Source organism: Scyliorhinus canicula, chromosome 5 (genome assembly GCF_902713615.1).
Source record: "Scyliorhinus canicula chromosome 5, sScyCan1.1, whole genome shotgun sequence".
NCBI lineage: Eukaryota > Metazoa > Chordata > Chondrichthyes > Carcharhiniformes > Scyliorhinidae > Scyliorhinus > Scyliorhinus canicula.
Genome location: NC_052150.1, coordinates 10,020,228 through 10,043,358, shown reverse-complemented (window position 1 = coordinate 10,043,358; position 23,131 = coordinate 10,020,228). Strand labels below are relative to the sequence as shown.

At 49.0% G+C, this 23,131-nt stretch overlaps 1 protein-coding gene across 3 annotated transcripts in view; it reads right to left on the bottom strand.

Annotated features, from left to right (window-relative positions):
- The window catches only part of nek11 (NIMA-related kinase 11), a 336,506-nt gene that overhangs the window by 160,460 nt on the left and 152,915 nt on the right, over window positions 1–23,131 (bottom strand). For all 3 annotated transcript variants that reach the window (XM_038796561.1, XM_038796563.1, XM_038796564.1), the window contains one exon: window positions 22,910–22,995. In XM_038796561.1, coding sequence (XP_038652489.1) covers window positions 22,910–22,995 — 86 coding nt within the window. The remainder of the gene's footprint in view (window positions 1–22,909; window positions 22,996–23,131) is intronic.

The following is a 23,131-nucleotide window of genomic DNA, read 5'->3' as shown; positions in this document are numbered from 1 at the left end:
GCCAGGTACTCTGACTGGCACTTACAATTACCAAGAGATTTGGACAGAGTAAATGAATGGGCAGAACCCTGGCAAATAGGGTTCAACGTGGGCAAATGTGAGGTCATCCAATTTGGCTCCGAAAGGGTAGAACAGGCCACATTCTGAATGATGTCATGCTGGAAACATTGGGGGGGGTGGGGGGGGGGGGGGGGGGGGGGGGGGGTCTCAAGAGATTTTGGGATTCATGCACAAAGATCAACAAAATGTCATAAACAAATAAAATGATAGTCAGAAAGGCTAATGGGATACCAGTCCTTCTATCTGAAAGACTAGAGGGGCTAGAAGTCATGTTACAACTATACAAATGCCTGGTTAGACCACACCGGAGTACTGGGTGGATTCTCCGACCCTCCGCCGGGTCAGAGAATTGCCGGTGGGTGGCGTGAATCCCACCCCGCCACTCTGACGCCAGCTGCCGAATTCTCCAGCGCCAGTTTTCGGGCGGGTATCACGTCGCGCTGGTTGGGGTCCGTCGGTAGCGCCCCGCCCCCGCCCCCCGGCAATTCTCCGGGACGCGATGGGCTGAGCGGCCGCGAGTTTCTGGCCAGTCCCGCCGGCATGAAATGGGCATGGTCCATCCGGGCGGGATCTGGTTTGTTGGCCGTCTAGCGGGGTCCTCGGGGGGATCCGGCCCCGGGGGGGGGGGGGGGGGGGGTGCCCCCACGGTGGCCTGGCCCATGATCAGCCCTACCGATCTGTAGGCGGGCCTGTGTCATGGGGGCACTCTTTCCCTCCGCGTCGGCCTCTGTAAGTCCCCGTGATGGAATGCGCCGAGAAGAAACACCCTGCGCAGGCTCAGTAAACTGGCCGGCGGTTCTGCGCATGCGCCAACCTGCGCCGGCCCGCAGCGGCGGTTGGTGCGGCGCCAACCCCTCCAGCGCCGGCCTAGCCCCCCGGAAGTGCGGAGGATTCCACAACTTCCGGGTGGCCCGACGCCGGAGTGGTACACGCCGTTCTTGCCGCTGGTACGGGCCGCCCCCGCCGATTGCAGGAGAATCCCCGCCACTGTGTTTAGTTCTGGGAACTGCAACTTGCATTTCCCACAGATTTAGCAGAATTACAGCTGGATTCCAAGGGTTAAAGTACAAGGAGAGCTAGGATTAACAAAGGTTGTAGTGTCAGGAATTGAAAGATTAAGTGTGATTCAGTCAAAATTTTTAAGCTATTAAGAGGACAGATAAGGTAGATGGAGTGAAACTATTTCTGCCGCTTGGGAAAAGTACCAGTTCTTCTGACATGTCTTCCTTTTCCCCTGAATTCTGGAATCCCCTTCACGGCGATTGAGGGCCCTCAACTGTGTCCCTTCCATTTCCCACCATCCCCCCAATCACAAATCTATAATCCACATGATACCCCCACCAAACACATCCTCCCCTCCCTTCCCCTTACCGCATTCCCTCACCAACACCTGCTTCAACCCCTCACTCTCTCCCTCCTCTCCCCATGGCTCCTTCCTGCACCAGTGCAGGAGGTGCAACATCAGCCCTTTTACCTCTTCCCATTCCACCACTCCAGGACCTAAACACTCCTTACCAAGTGAAACAGCGGGTTTTCTTGCACTTGTCTATATATTCGCTGCTCACAGTGCCGTCTCCTCTATACTAGGGGAATCAAGCACAGATCGGATGCTCACTTTGTGAAACATCTCCATCTATTCCACGACACTGAACATGCGGTCACCTGTCATTTTAATTCTCTGCCCCACTCCCATTCTGACCCCTCTGTCCATTCATGGCCTCCTACACTTTACCAAGGAAGCTCAATGTAAGCTCAAAGGACAACACATTTTCTTTCAGTTAGGCACTTTACAGCCTTCCAGACCTATCATCAGGTAAACAATGTCAAATCATGACCACTGCCTCATTTTTTCAGATTGTTGGTATTGATTCTGTGTTTGCCATTTACACCTCCTCCAGACTCATCCTTTGTATCTTTCCATTTCCATCACCGTTTTCTTTTGCCTTGCACATCGCCCGTTTGTCATTAATCTCTGCTCTCTTCCTCCCTGTCACGGACCTTCCCTTTTGTTCCTTCCTCCTCTGCCCCTTTCCCCTGCCCCTGCACTTGCTTCAAACCTGTTACCTTTCTAACATTTTCCAGTTCTGATGAAAGGTTATTGATCTTAAATGTTAACTGGTTCTATCTTGCCCGGCCAGACTTGTCAGGAGCAAAGTTAGAAAACACACCTATGAGCAGACGGCTGTCGACATTTGGAACTCTTCAGCAGAGGTCAAATGTTAATTTTCAACCTGAGACTGATGAATATCTGTTCAACAGAAGTCTGAAGACCCGCACATCCAGACATAGGAACAGCTTCTTCCCCACAGCTACTAGACTCCTCAACGACTCCCCCTCGGACTGATCTGTTTCCTGTAAGAACACTATTCACGATGCCCTATGCTGCTCTTGCTCATGTATTTGCTTTCTTTGGCCCCTTGTTCCGCACTGTAACCAATCACAGTTTGTTGATGTGCCATTTGTCAATGTTCTCTGTTGATTATTCTTTTTGTCTACTATGTACGTACTGTGTACGTCCCCCCGGCTGCAGAAAAATATTTTTCACTGTACTTCGATACATGTGACAATAAATCAAATCAAACAAATCAATCAAACCAGGCGTATTAAGGAATATGGGTCATGGGCAGGGATATGGAATTGGGTCACAAATCAGCCAGGATCTCATTGAATGGCAGAACATGCTCAACGGGCTGAAAGGGCTCCTCCTGTTCCTATAATCCGGATAACATTTTAAAAATAAATTTAGAGCACCCAATCATTTTTTTTTCAATTAAGGGCCAATTTAGCGCGGCCAATCCACTTACCCTGCACATCTTTGGGGTGTGGGGGTGGGTGAGACCCACACAAACACAGGGAGAATGTGCAAACTCCACACGGACAGTGACCTGGGATCGGGATCAAACCCGGGTCGTCAGCGCCATGAGGTAGCAGTGCTAACCGCTGTGCCACCACGTCGCCCCATGATCCTGATAACATTAACCCATTGCTCATACAGGATGTAGGCTCTGGATCATAGGGGTACTAACAGTGGGATTTTCCAGTCCCGACCGTGATAATGTATCCGTCCACGACATTTTACAGATCTTTTGTGAGGGCCACAAAGAGTCCAACACGAGTTTGGGAGTCAAACGAAACTTAACGTTATTTACACTAATATTTACACAGCACCAGTTCTTCGCTACTGATCTTTTCCCTGGCCGGCTCTATTTATACAACAGAAAAGGTTAACATTGTATTTTAAGATCTATTTTGTAATCCATGTTAATCTTAAAATCTGTGCGTAATTTTTCAGCGAAGTGGGGATATTGTGTGCCAATCCAACTTTTCATGTTGGATTAATTCCTTCTTCAAGGAACTGCCTGAGGTTTAACACTCAGTCTATGCCTCAGAGAAAATGGCACCTAAACTTATCTCACATTTAAGTTGACAGTTAATATTAGTTTATCATTTACATTGACCCAACATCCCAATAGGAGACCACAGGCTGAGTGAAAACCTTCTTTTTTTTCCAATTAAGGAGCAATTTAGAATGGCCAATGTGGTGATATGCATCACTGTAAATACACAAAGGGTCAATGTAAATACACATAGACTAGATAGACACTAGAGGGAGCACCAGAGACAGGACACACAGACATTCAACCAATAGGCCAGTAAGATAGGACACGACCAATGGGCATTCACGACACACACAGAGGTGACACTACCACAGGAGGGCATTACACCAACCCATATAAAAGGACACAGCACACATGATCTTCCTCTTTCCAGTGGAGACACTCAGTGAGTACACAGGGTTGATTTGAAACACATCACACCCACCACCTGGATTGTAGCAGACTGGTTCGTCAGTCTGAGTAGCTATAGCAGGATTAACAGGAGAGTCGAATCCAAGTAGGAGAATTGTGGAGTGAGTGGAGCTGAAGGTCAGCACAACTGGACAACTAAAGCGCAAAAGCAAAGGGGCTAAGAGGGCCAATCCATGGCTTACAAAATAAATTAGAAATAGTATCCGATCGAAGGAAGAAGCATACAGATTAGCCAAGAAAAATAATAGGTCTGAATTGGGGGCAGTTTAGAATTCAGCAACGAAGGACGAAGGGATTGATTAAGAAGGGGAAAGTCCAGTACGGAAGGAAGCTTGCAGGGAACATAAAGGCTGACACTAAGAGTTTCTGCAGATAGGTGAAGAGAAAGAGATTGGTAAAGAGAAATGTAGGCCCCCTACAGACAGAAACAGGGAAATGCATAATTAGGGACAAAGAAACGGCTGAGCAATTTATATACATACTTTGGTTCTGTCTTCACAAATGAGGACACAGATTAGATCCCAGAAATGTTGGAGAATGAAAGGTTTAGTGAGAGGGAAGAACTGAGGGAGATCAACATTAGTAGAGAAATGGTGCTGGGAAAACTGATGGGATTGAAGGTGGATAAATTCCCCAGGGTCTGAGAATCTGCATCCCAGAGTGCTTAAGGAGGTGGCTCTGGAAATAGTGGATGCATTGGTGGTCATCTTCCAGGATTCCATAGACTTCGGAACTGTCCCTGCAGATTGGAGGGTAGCTCACATCACTCCAATATTCAAAAAGGGAGGTAGAGAGAAAGCAGGGAATTATAGACCAGTAAGACTAATATCGGTAGTGGGAAAAATGCTTGAATCCATTATCAAGGACTTTATAGTGGAACATTTAGAAAGCAGTGGCGGGATCAGTCAGAGTCAGCATGGATTTATGAAGGGAAAATCATGCTTGACAAATCTGTTGGAATTCTTTGAAGAGGCAACCAGTACAGTCGACAAGGGGGAGCCAGTCGATGTGGTATATTTGGACTTTCAGAAGGCGTTTGACAAAGTCCCGCATAAGAGATTATTATGCAAAATTAAAGCGCATGGGATTGGGGGGAAATGTATTAAGGTGGATAGAAAACTGGTTGGCAGAGAGGAAACAAAGAGTAGGGATTAATGGGTCCTTTTCAAATTGGCAGGCAGTAACCAGTGGGGTACCATAGGATCGGTACTGGGACCCCAGCTATTCACAATATATATTAATGATTTGGATGAGGGAACAAAATGTAACATCTCAAAGTTTGCAGATGATACCAAATTAGGTGGGAGGGTGAATTGCGACGAGGGTGCAGGGATCCTACAGCAAGATCTGAACAGGTTGGGCAAGTGGGCAAACCAATGGCAGATACAGTATAATTTGGATAAGTGTGAGGTTATTCATTTTTGAAGCAAAAACAGGGAGGCAGATTACTACCTGAATGGTTGTAAATTGGGAGAGGGGAGTGTGCAGCGGGACCCTGGTGTCCATGTGCACCATTCGCTGAAGGTAAGCATGCAGGTGCAGCAGGCAGTAAAGAAGACGAATGGTATGTTGGCTTTCATTGCGAGAGGTTTCAAGTATAGAAGCAGGGATGTGTTGCTGCAATTGTACAGTGCCTTGGTGAGGCCACACCTGGAGTATTGTGTGCAGTTTTGGTCTCCTTCTCTGAGGAAGGATGTTCTTGCTCTCGAGGGAGTGCAGCGAAGGCTTACCAGACTGATTCCAGGGATGGCAGGACTGTCATATGAGGAGAGATTGACTAGGTTGGGATTGTTCTCGCTGGAGTTCAGAACAATGAAGGGAGATCTCACAGAGACTTATAAAATTCTAACAGGGCTGGACAGGGTCGATGCAGGGAAGATGTTACCAATGATGGGTGTGTCCAGATCCAGGGGTCACAGCCTGAGGATTCTGGGTAAACCATTTCGGACAGAGATAAGGAGACATTTCTTCACACAAAGAGTGGTGAGCCAGTGGAATTCATTACCACAGGAAGTAGTTGATGCTAAAACTTTGAATATACTCAAGAGATGGCTGAATATAGCACTTGGGGAGAATGGGTTCAAAGGCTATGGGGATAAAGCAGGATTAGGCTATTGAGTTGGATGATCAGCCATGATTGTGATGAATAGTGGAGGAGGCTCGAAGGGTCAAAAGGCCTCCTCCTGCTCCTATCTTCTATGTATCTACGTATCAATGTAAGCAGAAGAGCTGGAGGCAGCCTGCCGACTATTAACCCACACAGGCACGGAGAGAACATGCAGATTCCGCACAGTAACCCGAGCGGGAATCAAAACTTGGACTCCCGCTTGGGTCACTGTCTGTGCAGAGTCTGCACGTTCTCCCCATGACTGCGTGGGTTTCCTCCGGGTGCTCCGGTTTCCTCCCACAAGTCCCGAAAGACGCGCTTGTTAAGTGAATTGGACATTCTGAATTCTCCCTCAGTGTGAATTCTCTGAATTCTCACTAAACAGTGTGGCGGACTCGGGGTTTTTTACAGTAACTTCATTGCAGTGTTAATGTAAGCCTACTTGTGACACTAATAAAGATTATTATTATTATGCCCTTTTTGTCTGTGATGCAGCCCCTGGGTTTCCTGCTCAGGGTCAGGCTGAACAGCTGGAGCTGCTGGAGTAACCGGCAGAGGGGATTGGAACATCTGGGCACTCTTGGCGTGTCATGGGTGGATTCTCCCGGAGTGTCCGCCTGATGCTTCTCCTCCTTTTTCGTGCCCAGGAGCCCTTCCTTGATTCCTTGAGGAGAAGGGGGAGCTGAAGGGAGGTCGAGGTGCCCAGCCCCCCTCTCTTAAAGCTGCTTCAAAAGCTTACCCATGGCTGGAACGATGGAGTGCAGGTCCGAATCCATCTCCGGCAGATAACTGGGTGTTCTGCTGGCCCAAAGACTCCCAGGAATCCGCCAGGCTCCATCTTGAGACTTCGATATGCTTGTATGTGGGAGCCACAACATCAGAGAGCACGCAGACACACTCCTCCACCTCTCTTGCCTCTCTGTTGAGGGTCTCTGGCACCTCTACTTGATGCATCCCATGCATCTCTGTGATACTCCATCTTTTCCATGGCTGCTTCCAGAGACTCATTATCTGACTCTGACTCAGCAGGAGCCTCTTCTCCAACATTCCCCCAAGTGCCAGAGTCCTTGGCTGTCACCGTGTCCTCCTGCTGTGGACATGTATCTGTGTGGTGAGCACCAGAGTGCGAGACCGAGCTTAAACTAGACATATGCCCCACCAAGGTGTGTGACTCTGGGCATCATCCTCGTCGAGAGGTGTCCTGCAGGCTGGGGCTTACTTACAGTGTGGGCCGAATGGCCTCACCCTCTTGCTGTTGACTCCTAGAATGGAGAGGGGAGAGAATGAGTGACTGCCCAGGTTGGCTTAAACTTTACTCTCATCGAGCACTTTGAATTTCTGAAGTTCTCGGGATTACGGTGCGTCCTCATTAACTGGTGGAGAGGCCCTGACCTCACCGTCAGCACAGGCAGGGTCACGGTCGCCCCTCCCAGCTCAGCAGCCTGTTGCCCGAATTGTGCGAGGGGTCTGAGAACAGGCAGCCCCCTCCTGTCCTGTTCCTCTCGCTCTCCGATTGGGCCGCCTTCTCCGATAAAGAGTCCGGCAGATGGATTGTGAGCAGGTATGGTGGAAGAGCAGGTCGTAGGCTGCTAATTCTGTGGCTAATAACTGACCTCGTAACTGCGGAAAACGCGGCCACAATGTGCATGGCACAGGTGAGGAGTGTGCTGGAATACTCTCCACTTGCCTGGACAAGTGGGTCGCCAACAACAGTCAGAACAAAGCAGCCGCGCTTGTTTGACACCCCGTCCAGCACCGTCAACATTGACTCCCTCGGCACTCATGCACAGCGGCAGCAATGTGTGCCATCTGCAAGATGCAGGAACTCACCAAGGCTCCTGAGACAGCATCCGTCAGCCCCGTGAGCTCCAGCAGAGACGGCAAGAGCAGCAGTCACAGGGCAGCAGCGTCTCCTGTACGTTGCCCTGCACTCCACCCCATGGTTGCACCTTCACTGGAGCCGAGTGAAAACCCTGCAGTTGCCTCAGTAACTCCACACGGCAGCGGTTCAATAAGGCAGCAGGCTACCAACTTGGCAAGGTCATTTCGTGATGGGCAAGAGAAATGTAGGCCTTGCCAGTGAAGCCCAGGTTCCATGAGAGAAACACAAAATGAGCGGTGATGTGAGTTGGGAGAGCCGAAGCTGCACTTGCCCCAGCGGCAGGGCAGTCCTCCTCTATCACCGTGCATGGTGACCACCCCGGCGACCTCCTCCCAGGTCACCGGGGAAGTTGAGCGGGTCTCCTGTGGCCATCCGCGGGGAAGGGGCAGTCTGGCCTTTCCTGTGCCGACCCGAGGGGATTCTCCAGGGATGTGCCACCTGAGGCCGGAAGCTGGATCTTGTTGTCTCCGCCTGTTCATCATTCTTCCAGAGTCCTGGCACCATTTAAATATGACAGCTAGCCAATGGGTGGGATGCCTTCCTGTCTTCCTGCCCTGCCACGAGATTCAATGCCAACCACAAGCATGAGGGGGAGAGCAGACAATTGATGCGTTGGATACTCTGGATCTGTGGAGACTGCGTTTACCTCAGCAGTAACACATACAGGCTACCAACACTTGAAATAGTACAACACTGTTTTATTAAGCTAGAAACTGTTGAACATACTTTCACTGTGGTTCGACACTATGTTAGATTAAACTAAAGACCTATGCCGATCCTAACCAGTCTATTCCTCAGCACATGGTGAGGATCTGTGCTGTAAGCTGTGAGCTCTGTCCTTCTGAGAGGCTGCATCCCGAATGAGCAGGAAAACTGATGCCCTCTGTCTTTATAGTGAGTGTGCTCTAACTGGCGATTGGCTGCGGTGTTGTGTGTGTTGATTGGTCTTGCTGTGTGCCAATCAGTGTGTGTGTGTCTGCACCATGATGCACTGATGTGTATATTATGACAACAATTACGCATTAAAGCACACCCCACACTGCGACGGTGATCATTCCAACTTTCTGATCCTGAACTTAGGGCCGAGGAGAAGAGTCTTCCCTAAATCTCTAAGCTCACCTTCTTCTTGTTTTTGCTGGGATAAAGGACAGATTGGGAGCGGTTAATGCGTATGCACAGCCGAGTTAAAGCATCATTTTGAGCTCACTTACCCATGTACAACAACGGGGTGGGGGGGACAACCTACAGCCCGTGGGCTGAATGCAGTGTATCAGTGTCCTGACTGTGGCCCACGAGACATTTTGTTGAGAGAGTGAGGGCAGAATTTGCGAGAGTGAGAGCGGAGTAGGGAGGGTAAAAGGGCCCGAGGAAGAGCCAGAATGAGAGCAGAACCAGGGGGACAAAAGAATGCGGGAAAGAGCGAGACGAGAGCGGAGCCTGGAGATAAATGAAGGGGGCGAAAGATCAAGGCTGAGAGTGGAGCAATTTAAGGTCAGTGTTTTATTTGTTCTCCTCATTTATCTTGAAATACCTTATTGGTTTTTATAGCAACAGTAGTTAAGGCTACTTATTATTTTTATTATCAATAAAAAATAAAGCTAAATGAATATGAATAAATACCTAAAGCACATACCTGTGAAATGAGGAATTAGTTGTAGCTGGGACTAACTTTGATAAGCACAGCAAATTGTAATATACGTACAGTGGGCGTATTTCTCCCATTTGATGACAGTTCCATTAATATATTAATGATGTAGCATTTTATCTAACTCATGATGAAATATTTGGGGTGTGTTAAATGTATTTAATCTTATTCATTGCATAGTGGTGAGCACACATTACCAATTTGGACCTTGCGGCCCACTGACAAGAGGGACAGCCACTCATGTGGCCCACTCACTAGCCTAGGTTGCCCATCACTGCCATATAAGGAGGTCTTGTGGTGCGGTGGGTGGTATCTCTGAGCCAGGCGCTCTGTGTTTGATCCCACCCCAGGATTTAGAACACAAGAACTAGGAGCATGAGTCAGCAATTCAGCCCCCCCGGGCCCCCTCCGCCATCCCATACAATCATTACTGATCTCATCGCGGCCTCAACTCCGCCTTCCTGTCCCTTATCCAAAACCTTTCAACCCCATTACTAATTAAAAATCTGTCCATCGCCTCCTTAAATTTACTCAATGTCCCAGCATCCTCTGCACTCTGGGGTCGGGAATCCCTCAGATTCACCACTCTTTGAGAGCAGTAATTTCTCCACTTCAGTTTTAAATCTGCCACCCCTTACCCTGAGGCTATGACCTCTCGTTCTAGATTGCCCCACAAGAGGAAGCACCCGCTCCACGTCTACTTTGTCAACACCTTTTATCATCTTATATACCTCAATAATATCTCCTCTCATTCTTCTAAACTCGAGAGAGGATTGGAGTCAGCCTAAACTGCTCAAACTCTCGTCATAACACCAATCTTGACAAACTTGATGGTCAAGGAAGGTCTTTGTGGCCAAACAAACTTGAGTATCAACTTGTAAATCCTTCCTTTACACTCCTATGGTGGGAGAGATTCCTGGTCAGCTAAGTGATGGAAAGTATTGGAGCCTCGACCATCACTATCCATAGCTCCAGGCTACAACATGTGTGGAAACATGTATGTCACCACAGAAACGCGGACTCCCTGTGCGAACTGTAACAGCCAACCAGAATCTATAAGGCCTTGTGCAACATTAATTACCAGGTTGTACATGTCCAGTTTAGAATGGATGTTTTCATTATTTGCCCAACGTAACATTTACATTGTTTCTTCTCTTGACCTTGATTCTTGCGACCAGAGAGACACTTTTCTCACAATTATTATAGTTGGCAGTTCATCTGGTTTAGGAGGGAGGCAGAAAATTTGATCCGAAAGGTGTGGGATGTTTGTGACCGTGTTTGAGGAGCTGTTCGTTGCGGGAGGTGGGGGGGTGGGGGGAACATCCTTCATGTGTGAAATATGATAGGTCATCAGTCTTGACAACTATCCAGCCAAGTTCATCTTTGTCCATGTGGTGGTTTTAGACAGACACTAGAGGCTTCCAGTAGTTAACAAAGGGGTTTATTGCCCAAAGACAAATGTAGTTAAGTAACAGGTGCAGAACAGGTCTTAACACGTCAGCTCCAGGGTCCACACCGCCGGGGGTCCTGCTCACAGGGCCCTGCGCAAACTCCCTACTGGCCGGGGTTTGTCCGCTCCCACGCGACTGGCTCCAAGCCTGTCACATGGACCATGGAGCCCGCACACGTAAAGAGGTCATGCTACCACATCCCTCCCCTGTTAAGTCCCTTACTGCAACTACCCCCAAAAAATTATTTACTGAAGTTGCAAATGTTGTAAAAGACAACAGGGGAAAGAGAGTCCATCAAAAAGTCAATTGGTCCGGCGACCCCTGGTCCTCTGAGTTGCTCAGATTTCTCGTAGCTCCACTCAGTCTATTATTCTTTTCACCATTCAGAGTATGGGGTTTCTTAGGGTCCATCGGAAACACAAAGCTCCGGAACATAACAGGTCTCCTGGAGATGGTCTCCCCCACAACGATAGCAGTCCCCTCTTGACTTGGGTTCACTTGATCTTTTTCCTGGTCCTTTGACTCTGGTCCGGTCCCAAGGACCATGTTTGGTTCTCTGCTGTGCCTGTTGATCCTGCCGCGCACCTTGCGGCTGTACCTCCCCAGACTTGCTTAAACTCCCCTTCAGCCACATTTTGGAGTTCAGTGGCACCTTTCTTGGCGCACTCCGTCACCTGGGCTATCTCGATCGCTTTTTCCAACATTATTGTCGTTTCAGCCAAGATCTTCATCTGGATATTAAAAAGTTATGGATGCCACAAACCAGCTGGTGGGACAACACATCACTAAAGTGCGATCCCGTACTCACAGTGCTCAGTGAGCTGGAGCAGCCTGCCTATGAAAGTTGAAACCAACTCTTCACGGTCCCTCACTGCAGAGTTAAACTTATAACATTGGAGGATAATCGAGGGCCTTGGGTTGAAATGTTCTTTGATAAATTTCACCATCCGGTGAAAGGTCTTCGAGTTTGGTGCCTTCGGGGATGTGAGGTTTCCAATCAAATGATATATTTGAGGCCCGCAAACTGTCAGAAGTATCACCTTCTGCTCGTCCTCGCCTCTGATCTCGTTCCTGGTAAAAGCATATCGGAGCTGTGTGATGTACTGACTCCAATCCTCAGTCCCTTGGTCAAATGGGTCTAGTCTACCGATGATAAGAATTTTCACTCACGGTTTAATGATTCCCGGCTCTTGCTGGAGTTTCTCCATTTTCTCAGTTGTTCCTTCCTTCCCCCCAACAATTCACAATGTCTGTCAAAACTTTTACCCCGTCGCCAACGTTGTGGCTCAAGACATATTCAGGACACTTCCAGTAGTTAACAAAGCCATGAAAACCAAAGGCAGTTAGATACAGAACCCTATCCAGCAGGCCTAACACTTCAGCTCCCTGGTCCACACTGCCCGGGGTCCTGCTCCCAGGCCCCAGCGCAAACTCCCTATTGGCCGGAGCTTGCGTGTTCCAAAGCAGGCCACGTGACCCGTGGAGCCCACCCCTTTAAAGAGACTGCTCTACCACAATCCTCATCCAATGTCAACACTCAATACTGTTATAAGTTCAATTTCTCGCCTCTCTGGACACAGATGATCTTAACGGGCCAACGGTGCATTAGTAAGGTTGGCTTTAGAATCCCTGCTATCCAGCTGGGAATGGTCCCATTCCTAATTGTTTTTCTGTGATACCGGATGGTAAAATGAATTAATGAGAAATCTCTAAAGCCTTGTCCTCCTGGTTTATACAATCTTTGAGAGCCACCCAATGGAATTGCTCACAACTATTTTATGATCTATTTGAAATTGATTAGAAGTTCCCAGATATTGTTGGGATTGGTTAGGATTGATGCTGAGGCTGTGAATTTCCAAATATCCATAAATGCCCAGAGCTTGGAGAGGAGGGATGAGGATACACATTTCTGATTGTGATGAAACCAAATAAGGATAGGTGGGGTTACTGGGTTACAGGTGTGGGCTATTTCCAAGGGCTGGTTCAGACTCGATGGGCCGAATGGCCTCCTTCTGCACTGTAAATTCTATGATTCTATTAAATCAAAAGTATGTATAGAGGTGCACAAGATTATTACAGGTTTAGACAAGGTCAACAAAGAAAAGATGTTACCTGATGGGGTGCCATAAGGCCTTAAGTCATTCAATCATGGCTGATATTTTTCTCATCCCCATTCTCCTGCCTTCTCCCCATAACCCCTGATCCCCTTATTAATCAAGAACCTATCTATCTCTGTTTTAAAGACACTCAGCGATTTGGCCTTGACAGCCTTCTGCGGCAAAGAGTTCCACAGATTCACCACCCTCTGGCTGAAGAAATTCCTCCTCATCTCTGTTTTGTAGGATCGACCCTTCAGTCTGAGGTTGTGTCCTCTGGTTCTGGTTTTTCCCACTAGTGGGAACATCCTCTCCGCGTCCATTCTATCCGGTATCCTGTACGTTTCAATAAGATCACCCCCCATCCTTCCAAACTCCGAGTACAGACCCAGAGTCCCATAGACACAGAGGCACCTATTTAATGTTCTGAGTAAGAGGTCCAGGGGGGAACGTGAGGCAGAACATTTTGTTACAGCGAGCGGTAATGACCTGGGAACCGCTGCCCATGGGGGTGGCGAAAGCAGAGACAGTGAGCGATTTCAAAAGGCAAGTGGATGGGTATTTGAGGGAAATGACGTTACAGACCTACAGACAAATGGACAAGTTAGATCACTCTGCAGGGCACCAGCATGCATTCAATGGGTCAAATGGCGTACTTCTGTGCCGTTATGACTCTATAAACAGTATTTCATTAGGGCCATGTGTGTGCTTGAGAGAAATAAATCAAAAGGTTTTCACCCATAAACCGTGGGAAGTGTCAAAACAAAATAAATCACAGACTGATAATAGTGAAATAATTGGAGCAAGGAAGCAGGAACAAACACAAATTAATTTATGCTCGGGTAATCTCAGTTCATCAACGTATATGTTTTTGGAATATGACTTCAAACCATTTGTAGTCAACTGTGTGATTTATGTGGTAATTATTTATGCAAATTCAATTCAACAGCTTGTGATTATAATATGCATTCCCTCCAATTAACATGTTGTCAATTTTGCTTCTAATTGCCAAGCCAATTCACACCCACGGTTGCTTCTAAATCCTTCAAGATTGTTAATTTTTACATAAATCATATTCGAGTTTATAATTATCTGTACTCCCTAAATGTCGACAAGTCGTCTTCTCACCACAATTGTTTTAAATTATTTTGTGATGATTTATATTTTGAGATTGTGGGTATATAGCTTTTGCAGGACGAAGCTGACAGAACAAGAATTCCATCTCGCATTTGACTCTCTTTAACTTCCAGGGTACCGATAAATGCTCAATTCGTTTGTGAGGCTCCCTAATAATTGGTTAATATGAATGCTTACTCGAGCGTCATGAGATACCTGCATTAACTGGCAATGGTGCTTGATCTAAAATCATTGGGAGCATCTTGTCCGCACCAGTTCGTTATGCTCCACACAAGCCTGGGGGCACGGGAGCACAGTGGCTAGCACTGTGGCTTCACGGCATCAGGGTCCCAAGTTCGTTTCCCGGCTTGGGTCGCTGTCTGTGCGGAGTCTGCACGTTCTCCCCGTGTCTGCGTGGGTTTTCTCCGGGTGCTCCGGGTTCCTCCCACAAGCCCCGAAAGACGTGAGTGGCAGGTGAATTGGACATTCTGAATTCTCCCTCTGTCAACCCGAACAGGTGCCAGGAATGTGGCGACTAGGGGCTTTTCACAATAACTTCATTGCAGTGTTAATGTCAGCCTGCTTGTGCCAATAAAGATTATTATTATTAAACCTTCACCCAAACCTCCTCATCCACCCCATCATCAGCAAGACCTTTTGTTCCTTTCTCCCTCATGTAGCCCTTAAATGGGAGGAGATGGTGGTGCAGTGGTAATGTCACTGGGCTAGTAATCCACAGGCCCCAGCTTATTCCTTGGATATAGGGTTTCAAATCCCTACACCGCAGTTGGTGGAATTCAATGAACAACAACAAAAAGTCTGGAATCGAAAACTGGTCTCCGTCATAGTGACCGTGAATATCGATTGTTTGTAAATTGGTTCACTAATCAAGAAATCTGACGTCCTGACCTGGTCTGGCGTCCACACGACTCCAGATCCACAGCAATATTAACTCCACCGCCCTCTGAAATAGCCGAGCAAGCATCTCCGTTCAAGGGCAATTAGGGATGGGCAACATAATGTTGGCTTTGCCAGCTCCATGATAGAACGCTTAAATGCATGCACGCTATTCTCCTCAGTCACTTCATGTGTCAGCGAGTTCCACATTTTTAACCATTCCCTGTGGTAAGGAGTCGCTGCTCTACGACCTATTTTCTTTATTTATTATCTAATATTGGTCTGGTCCCCCACAAATTTTAAAGTTGTCATTCTTGCTTTCAAATCCCTCCATGCCCTCGCTCACACCAACACCACCTCAAAACCCTCCCCAACCCTGTAATCGCCTCCAACCCACTACCCTCCAAGGTCTCGGTGCACTTCTAATTCTGGCTTCTCTAGCATCCCAATTTTAACCGCTCCACCACTGGAGCCTGTGCCTTCAGTCACCGAGGCCCTACACTCCGGGATTCCCGCCCTGCCACTCTCTCCCTCGCCATTGTGCTTTCCCCTTAAAACCTTCCACTTTGACCATGTTTTTGGTCAGCTGACCTAATATCTCCCTATGTGGCTCAGTGTTATACTTTGTTTCACAATGCTCCCATGAAACGCCTTGGGACATCTCATTAGCTTATAAGTGCTATATAAATATAAGTTGTTGTTGACCGACGTTCGTAATTTTAAATGTCGCCGGTAATTCATCTCTTACTCTTTCTTTTCCAGAGAAAAGAGACCGAGCCTTGTTCAACATTTCTCTTTGTTACTTCTAGTAATCTTTTTATCTCCCATTGCGAGGCCAGACACTGATTGTTGACAGGTTAGCTGACCATGTGGGTGTCAGTCTTGACCATATTCTGTGCACAAGCAAGTTCTTATCAAAGTATTTTTGTGTCCTGCACCTACTCCTGGGTTTAGCTTATGTTGAATTTTTTATTATGCAATACAACAAGTTACTTTATATTTGTTCAGTGATTGTGTCGCTGGCTGGGCCAGCATCCATTGCCCATCACCCATTCTCCTTGAGAAGGTGGCGTGAGCTGCCTTCTTGAACGGCTGCAGTCCCTGCAGTGTAGGTACATCCACAGTGCTGTTAGGGAGGGAGTTGATGCAGCAACATATTTCCATGGTGAGTGGCTTGAATGGAACTTCGAATTATAGAGTCTTACAGTACAGTTAGACACCCTTTGGCCCATCGTGTTTACATTGGCCAGAAGGCACCTTCTAGGTGGTGCTATCCCATGCACCTGCTCTCTTGTCCTTCTGGACGGTGCAGGTCATGGGCAGAATTCCCTTTTAGCCGACACCAAAATCGCATCAGGCGCCGATTTGACGCCAAATCGCATTGCTCCAGCACCTCAACAGCGCCATCTATGTGTTCCGGAACGCACGTACAGTAAACACGGTTTGCATGTCATTGGCGGGCCTGACCCGGTATTCTCCGGGGCCTCCACGATTCTCCGCCTCCAATGGGCCGAGTTCCCAACGGCACGGTTCACTTGTGCTTTTAAAAATCGTGAAACTGGCGTGGCTGCTGAGGGAGGGAGAGGGGGTACGGACAGTGTCCAACATCACCATAGTTTGCTGACAGTTGTGCTGCTGGCCAGGGGGCTTCTGGCAAGACCAGGGGGAGTAGTGGGGGATTGGCCAAGAGATGGGCTGTGGGGGCGTGGTGGACGGGCATTTGCTTCAGCCAGCAAGGCAGCTGTGCACACCGCGAACAGCCCACTGTGAACTTAGTGCCATGGGTCTTATAGGTGTCCCCCCAGACCACCCCACTAGGTGCCCTCTAGCCCCAGCTGACCCACCATTCGTATGGGCGCGCTCCAGCACAGCCAGTGCCACCTTGTTGTCTGGGATGAGTGTGTGTGGGGAGTGTAATGTGTATGTGCGGCTGCAGCTTATCAACCTCCTGAGGGACCCGGCGAATCCTGCACCGTTTCTCATTGGAATCGATTGTTCCACATGGCGCCGGTGCTAGCCCCTCAATAGTCGCTGAATCAATCCAGGTGCAGCATCGGTTTTGCTGTTGAAGTTCACGAATTCTGCTTCGGCGACAACACTTATTCTCAGTGAGGGAGAACACCCCCCCAAGTTTGGAAGGTGTTGTTGAAGAAGGCTGGGCGCGTGGCTGCAGCACATCTTGTATTTGCACACATTGCAGTAACTGACCATCGGTGGTGGAGCAGGTGGTGGATGGGGTGCCAATCCAGCGGAGCTGCTTTGTCCTGGATGGTGTTGAACCTTGAGAGTGTTGTTGGAGCTGCACTCATTCAGGCAAGTGGAGAATCTTCCATCACACAGCTGACTTGTGCCTTGTAGATGGCAGGCAGGCTTTAGGAAGTCCCACAGTGGAACCTGAACCCAGGACCTTCTGACTACAGGGGAAGAGTGTTAGTGCTGACACATGTGACCTTTCAGGATCAGGGTGTACAAATGGGAGTTTAAGGGTCCATTTCTTGTTCAAACATGAGTCTGATAATTCCCCCCACACCCAGGCCCCCAACATCCTCCCAATTCCAAATCTCTCCTTTTGCCCTTACTCCATCCACACAATAAGGGCAGGATTCTCTCTCTCTCTCTCTCTTTCTCGCTCTCTCTCTCTCCTACACCTCTCTCTCTCTCAATCTCTCCTTTATCTCCTATTCGAACTGTCTCACTCTTCTTATCCATCAACAGGACGTTCCCTCTTCCCCCACCCCCACTTCAAGGTTTCTCTCTTTTTCTATCTCTGTTTAGGGACAGGGAAGCAGGACTAGTTAAGTTGCTCTCGCAGAGAGTTAGCATTGTCATGCCCGGCCAAATGGCCTCCATCTGTGCTGTAACTATTCTCCCATCTTTTCTGTCCACCAGAACTGGGCCTGGTGCGTCCCCCTCCTGAGCGACTGCCTCTTCCATTGCCCTCTCACCGATGCACTATGTCCTCACTCACAATCATCAAGATGACCTCGCTGCCCCCCTCTCATTTCTGTCCTTCCAATCCCTAAATTGCAACAATGCTGAGTTCAGTATTCCCAGCATTCTCTCTCAGTGTCCCTTGCCATAGGATTATTTATTTGAATCTAAAAGACAAACAGAAATACTACTTTTTATCAAACTGCAATATAAAACATAAATCTGTGCAACTTAATTTTAAATAATATTGTTCTAGTCAAATAATATCAAACAAATTGTCATCTTTGTTTTCAAATCCCTCCCCCACTTCCTATCTCTGTAATCTCCTCCAACCACACAGCCCCCCATGGGTGGCACGGTGATGGAACCATCAATTCACGAGACACGTGCTTTCAGATATGAACAGTGGTTTTAATCTACTTACTTCAGAGCCAGCCTGTTACCCGTTGAACTCTCGATGACCTCAGGCTAGATCTGGACACGGTTATTTATACAGCAGTCTAGGGGGAGGAGTCCTGGGCGGAGCCAAGGGTGGAGCCCTGTACAAACTCCTGAGCATTCCCAGAGCTACTCCCCCTAGTGGTCAGATAACGCCACTGCACTTACAATAGTATTGGTAACTACAGTGTGAATTACTCATTCACCACATTCACCCCCTGCAAAAAAATCAAGTCCGGCGGGGGTGGTGGCCTACAACGTAAGTCTGTCCGGTGGTCGAACTGTCCGCTGTGATCTGCGGAGCACCGGGGTTGCAGCCTCTTGCGGTGGCTGGATGGGTGTTGTGTGCTGGGGTACAATGGCGGACTCCAGGGAGGGTTGTGTCCGAGCTTCATACTCTCCTGGTTCGACCGGGGACTGGGGGCGTGGGGGCTGGCCGGCGCGGGTGCACGAAACTGGTGGAGCGACCTCGTGGGCTCGGGAGCGCGAGGGGGCGGCAGCATGGGGTGTAGGGTGAGGGGTCCTTCTGTGGGGGTAGAGGGGGCACTGGATCCGGACTTCCTGCCACTGGGAGACTTGGAGCTTTCTAGACCGGAGGGTCAGTAGGACGGTCTTCCAGACCGTCATGTTCTCCCTCTCCACCTGCCCGTTCCCCCTGGGGTTGTAGCTGGTAGTCCTGCTCGTGGCAATGCCCTTGTCGAGCAGGTACTGACGCAGCTCGTCGCTCATGAAGGACGAACCCCGGTCGCTGTGCACATAGCTGGGGAAACCTAACAGGGTGAAGATACTATGCAGGGCCCTAATGACTGTGTGGGAGGTCATGTCGGGGCACGGGATAGCAAATGGGAAACGGGAGAACTCATCTACGACGTTTAGAAAGTAAACGTTCTTGTTAGTTGAGGGGAGTGGCCCTTTGAAATCAATCGCGAGGCGTTCAAAGGGCCTAGAAGCCTTGACCAGGTGGGCCCTGTCTGGTCTATAGAAGTGCGGTTTGCACTCCGCACAGATTGGGCAGTCCCTGGTGACCGCTTTTACCTCCTCGTTGGAGAAAGGCAGATTTCGGGCTCTGATGTAGTGGGCGAGCCGGGTGACCCCCGGGTGGCAGAGGTCATTGTGGATGACTTTCAGTCGGTCAATCTGCGCACTGATGCATGTCCCGCGGGATAGGGCATCTAGAGGCTCGTTGAGCTTCTCGGGTCGATACTCAATATCGTAATTATAGACGTAAATTGATGGTTCCATCAATTTAATGTACTTACTTCAGAGCCAGCCTGTTACCCGTTGAACTCTCGATGAACTCAGGCTGGCTCTGGACACGGTTATTTATACAGCAGTCTAGGGGGAGGAGTCCTGGGCGGAGCCAAGGGTGGAGCCCTGTACAAACTCCTGAGCATTCCCAGAGCTACTCCCCCTAGTGGTCGGATAACGCTACTGTGCTTACAATAGTATTGGTAACTAGTGTGAATTACTCATTCACCACACACGGTGGCACAGTGGTTCGCATTTCCGCCAGGGAACCGGTTCAATTCCGACCTTGGGTCATTGTCTGTGTGGAGTCTGCACGTTCTCCCCGTGTCTGCGTGGGTTTCCTCCGGGTGCTCCGGTTTCCTCCCACAGTCCAAACATGTGCAGGTTAGGTGGACTGGCCATGATGGCCTCTTAGTGTCGATCATGTAGAAAATGCACCAAAAGAAACCATATGTGATTTATGCCCAAAGTCAGAAATATTGAGGCAGATGTTCAAAAACAAAGTGGAAACCCTCGATAACGAGTACAAAGGCGATATCGAATTAATTACAGCCTTCCAGATATGGAGCAAAAGAACCAGATCGCAGCTCTCCGAGGCAGGGTTTCTACCTGACTGAGGGGCTCGAGTCCCATTTCCCGTCAATTATCGCTCGCTGGAACGTTGAGCGGCCGATGTTTGCTCCGATGTGTTTGCCGCCGACCCCTCTGCCGGTGGGAAGGGAAACCCCATCATCTTCAAAATCCTGGGCATGCAGGAGGCACGATAGTCTGAGTCTCACGTACGCAGTCTCCTGACAACGGAGTCCCATTCTGAAACAGAAGCTGTCAGCACACCTCCCTGTGTGGCTGGTGATAGGACGGAGTAATCCGACCACCTGCTAATTGAGCTTCTCGCTGTCGCCCTGTAACCCACTTTCCTTCAGTACCCCCTCCACCCCCATCATCAGGGTCAGGGTCTAAACCCCTTGCTCAGAACAACTCGCCCGAGTGTTGCCATCACAGTCATCGGCATTGAACAAAGAGCTTGTATTGTCATATAGAATGCTGCTTATAACAGGGAGTAGGCATTTCTGTAAATCACAAGATTTAAGGACATGAGTTTAAAATGGAAGGCAGGATCAGGGTATTGAACTTGATGATCAGCCATGATCATAATTAATGGCGGAGCAGGATCGAATGGCCGAATGGCCTCCTCCTGCATCTTTATTCTATATTTCACAGGTTCTGGGCGCGATTCTCCGATGCCGCGTGTCGGAGGCCACTCCCTGCACCCTATTCTCCCCCCCCCCCAGGGGGCTAGGAGCGGCGTTGTGAGAAACTCGGCCGCCGGGCCTTGACGCTTGCGTCAAGGCGTCGCGCCGAGAATGACGCGACGGCGGCGCCTAAGTGACGTCAGCCGCGCATGCGCAGGTGGGCCAGCTCCAACCCGCGCATGCGCGGTTGCCGTCTTCCCCTCCACTGGCCCCGCAAGGCAAGGCGGCTTGATCTTGCGGGGCGGCGGAGGGGAAAGAGTGCGTCTCTTAGAGACGCCGGCCCGATGATCAGTGGGCACTGATCGAGGGCCAGTCACCTCCTGAGCACGCCCGTGGTGCTCGATCCTCCCTCTGCCCCCCCAAGCCCCACACTTACCTGTCGCGCGATGTTCACGCCGGCAGCAACCAGGTGTGGTTGACGCCGGCGTGAACCAGTCGGGTTCGTCAGGCCGCTCGGCCCATCCGGGCCGGAGAATTGCTGGTCGCCGTGAAAAACGGCGAGTGGCGATTCCGCGACACGCCACTTTCGGGGGGGAGGGGCGTGGGAGAATCGCGGGGGGTGCCAGGGCGGCATGTCGTGATTCGCCTGGCCCTCCCGCGATTCTCACACCCGGCGTGGGGAATGGAGAATCGCGCCCTGTGTCTCCGATACACACAAACAAGGATCAGTTCAGGATCTTGACTGATTCCTAAACTGCGGTGAGGTGCAGTTGATTTGAACTTTGATTAGATTCCTGGCAGGAATGTACCCCCCCTAGAGTGACTATTTGAACCCTCTCTGTATTTACATTTAGATGACCATTGTCATGAAGTAAACCAGCTAAATCTCTCAACGAAGCTATTGTCAAGTTGCATACATTAGCAACCTCTCAATCATATTTCTGGCCAAATTCTCGGTAACCCTTCATTTTACCCATCTCAGCCAGTTACTTCAATCACTGTCTTATCATTGAGATAAAAGTGGGAATTTAAACCCCCACCCCCGCCAAAATAAAAATCCAAATGCCGCCCACTTAAAGGAGGGGGGGAAATGGGGCAACCAATCCACCCACAGGAGGAGGGTTGATCAATTAAATATTATTTTGAGGTAGCGTGCCTCCGTTTTATTAAGCCCCAACTGATCCCCAAGAGCGATGTTAGGAAACATTCCTTCTCACAAATGAAGGAGGAAGTGTACAACTCACTCACACAAAAAGCAGGAGGTGGCAGCTCAGTTAATAATTTAATTAATCTGAGGTTGATTGGTTTTTGTTTTGCTGTATTGAGGAATACACAGGGGCAGATGGGAGTTAGGATGCAGATGATTTCACCAAGTGATGCAAAGGGGCTGAATGGCCTCCTCCTGGTCTCAGGTTCCCTTATACCACATTCCATCGAGACAAAAGTGCTGGCGGATAACTGGCTCTGAAATCCAGGGGAATGGGGAGGCAGTGGGGCCATAGCATTGTCACTGGTCTAGTAATCCAAAGGCCCAGGCTAATGGGGACCCAGGTTCAAACCTCACCATGCCAGATGGTGGAATTTAAACACAATAAAATAAAACATCTGGAATTAGAAGTCTAATGGCGACCGTGTCGATTGTCGTAAAAACCCACTCATGTCCTTTAGGGAAGGAAATCTGCCGTCCTTACCCGGTCTGGCCTACATGTGACTCCAGGCCCACAGAAATGTGGATAACTCTGAAATGGTCTAGCAAAGCCACTCAGTTCAAGGGTAACTGGGCAATAAACGCTGGCCCAGCCAGCGACGAGTAAAAAAAAGATTGTTTTACCACAAGTCCAACCAACAAACAGCAGACTCAACATTTAATTTAAAACAGGAAAGCATAATGCTCGAAATGCACCGTAGTCCAGTCAGTACCTGGAAGTGTAGGTTATTGACCCTTGAGGTAATATAGCCTAGTATGTGTACAACAATTAAGATTAGCCCCTGAATCAAGAACAGCCATGAGGCTTGAAGAGCGAGGTCTTACTTACAAAGCATTCCTGATTTGAAGAGCTTCTGTCTGGGAGGTTATTGACCTGTCCTGCACGGAAACCTTTGAGAACTTGCACTTGATGTTCTGTAATTAATATTCAAGGAGAAACACGGTGATAAAAGATGTCGGTGTTGGCGCTCTGCACGTTCGCACAGTGACAAGGAGCGTGTGCCTGAAACTTAGAGAACACTGAAGATGGAACATTAGGAAATACAGCTGG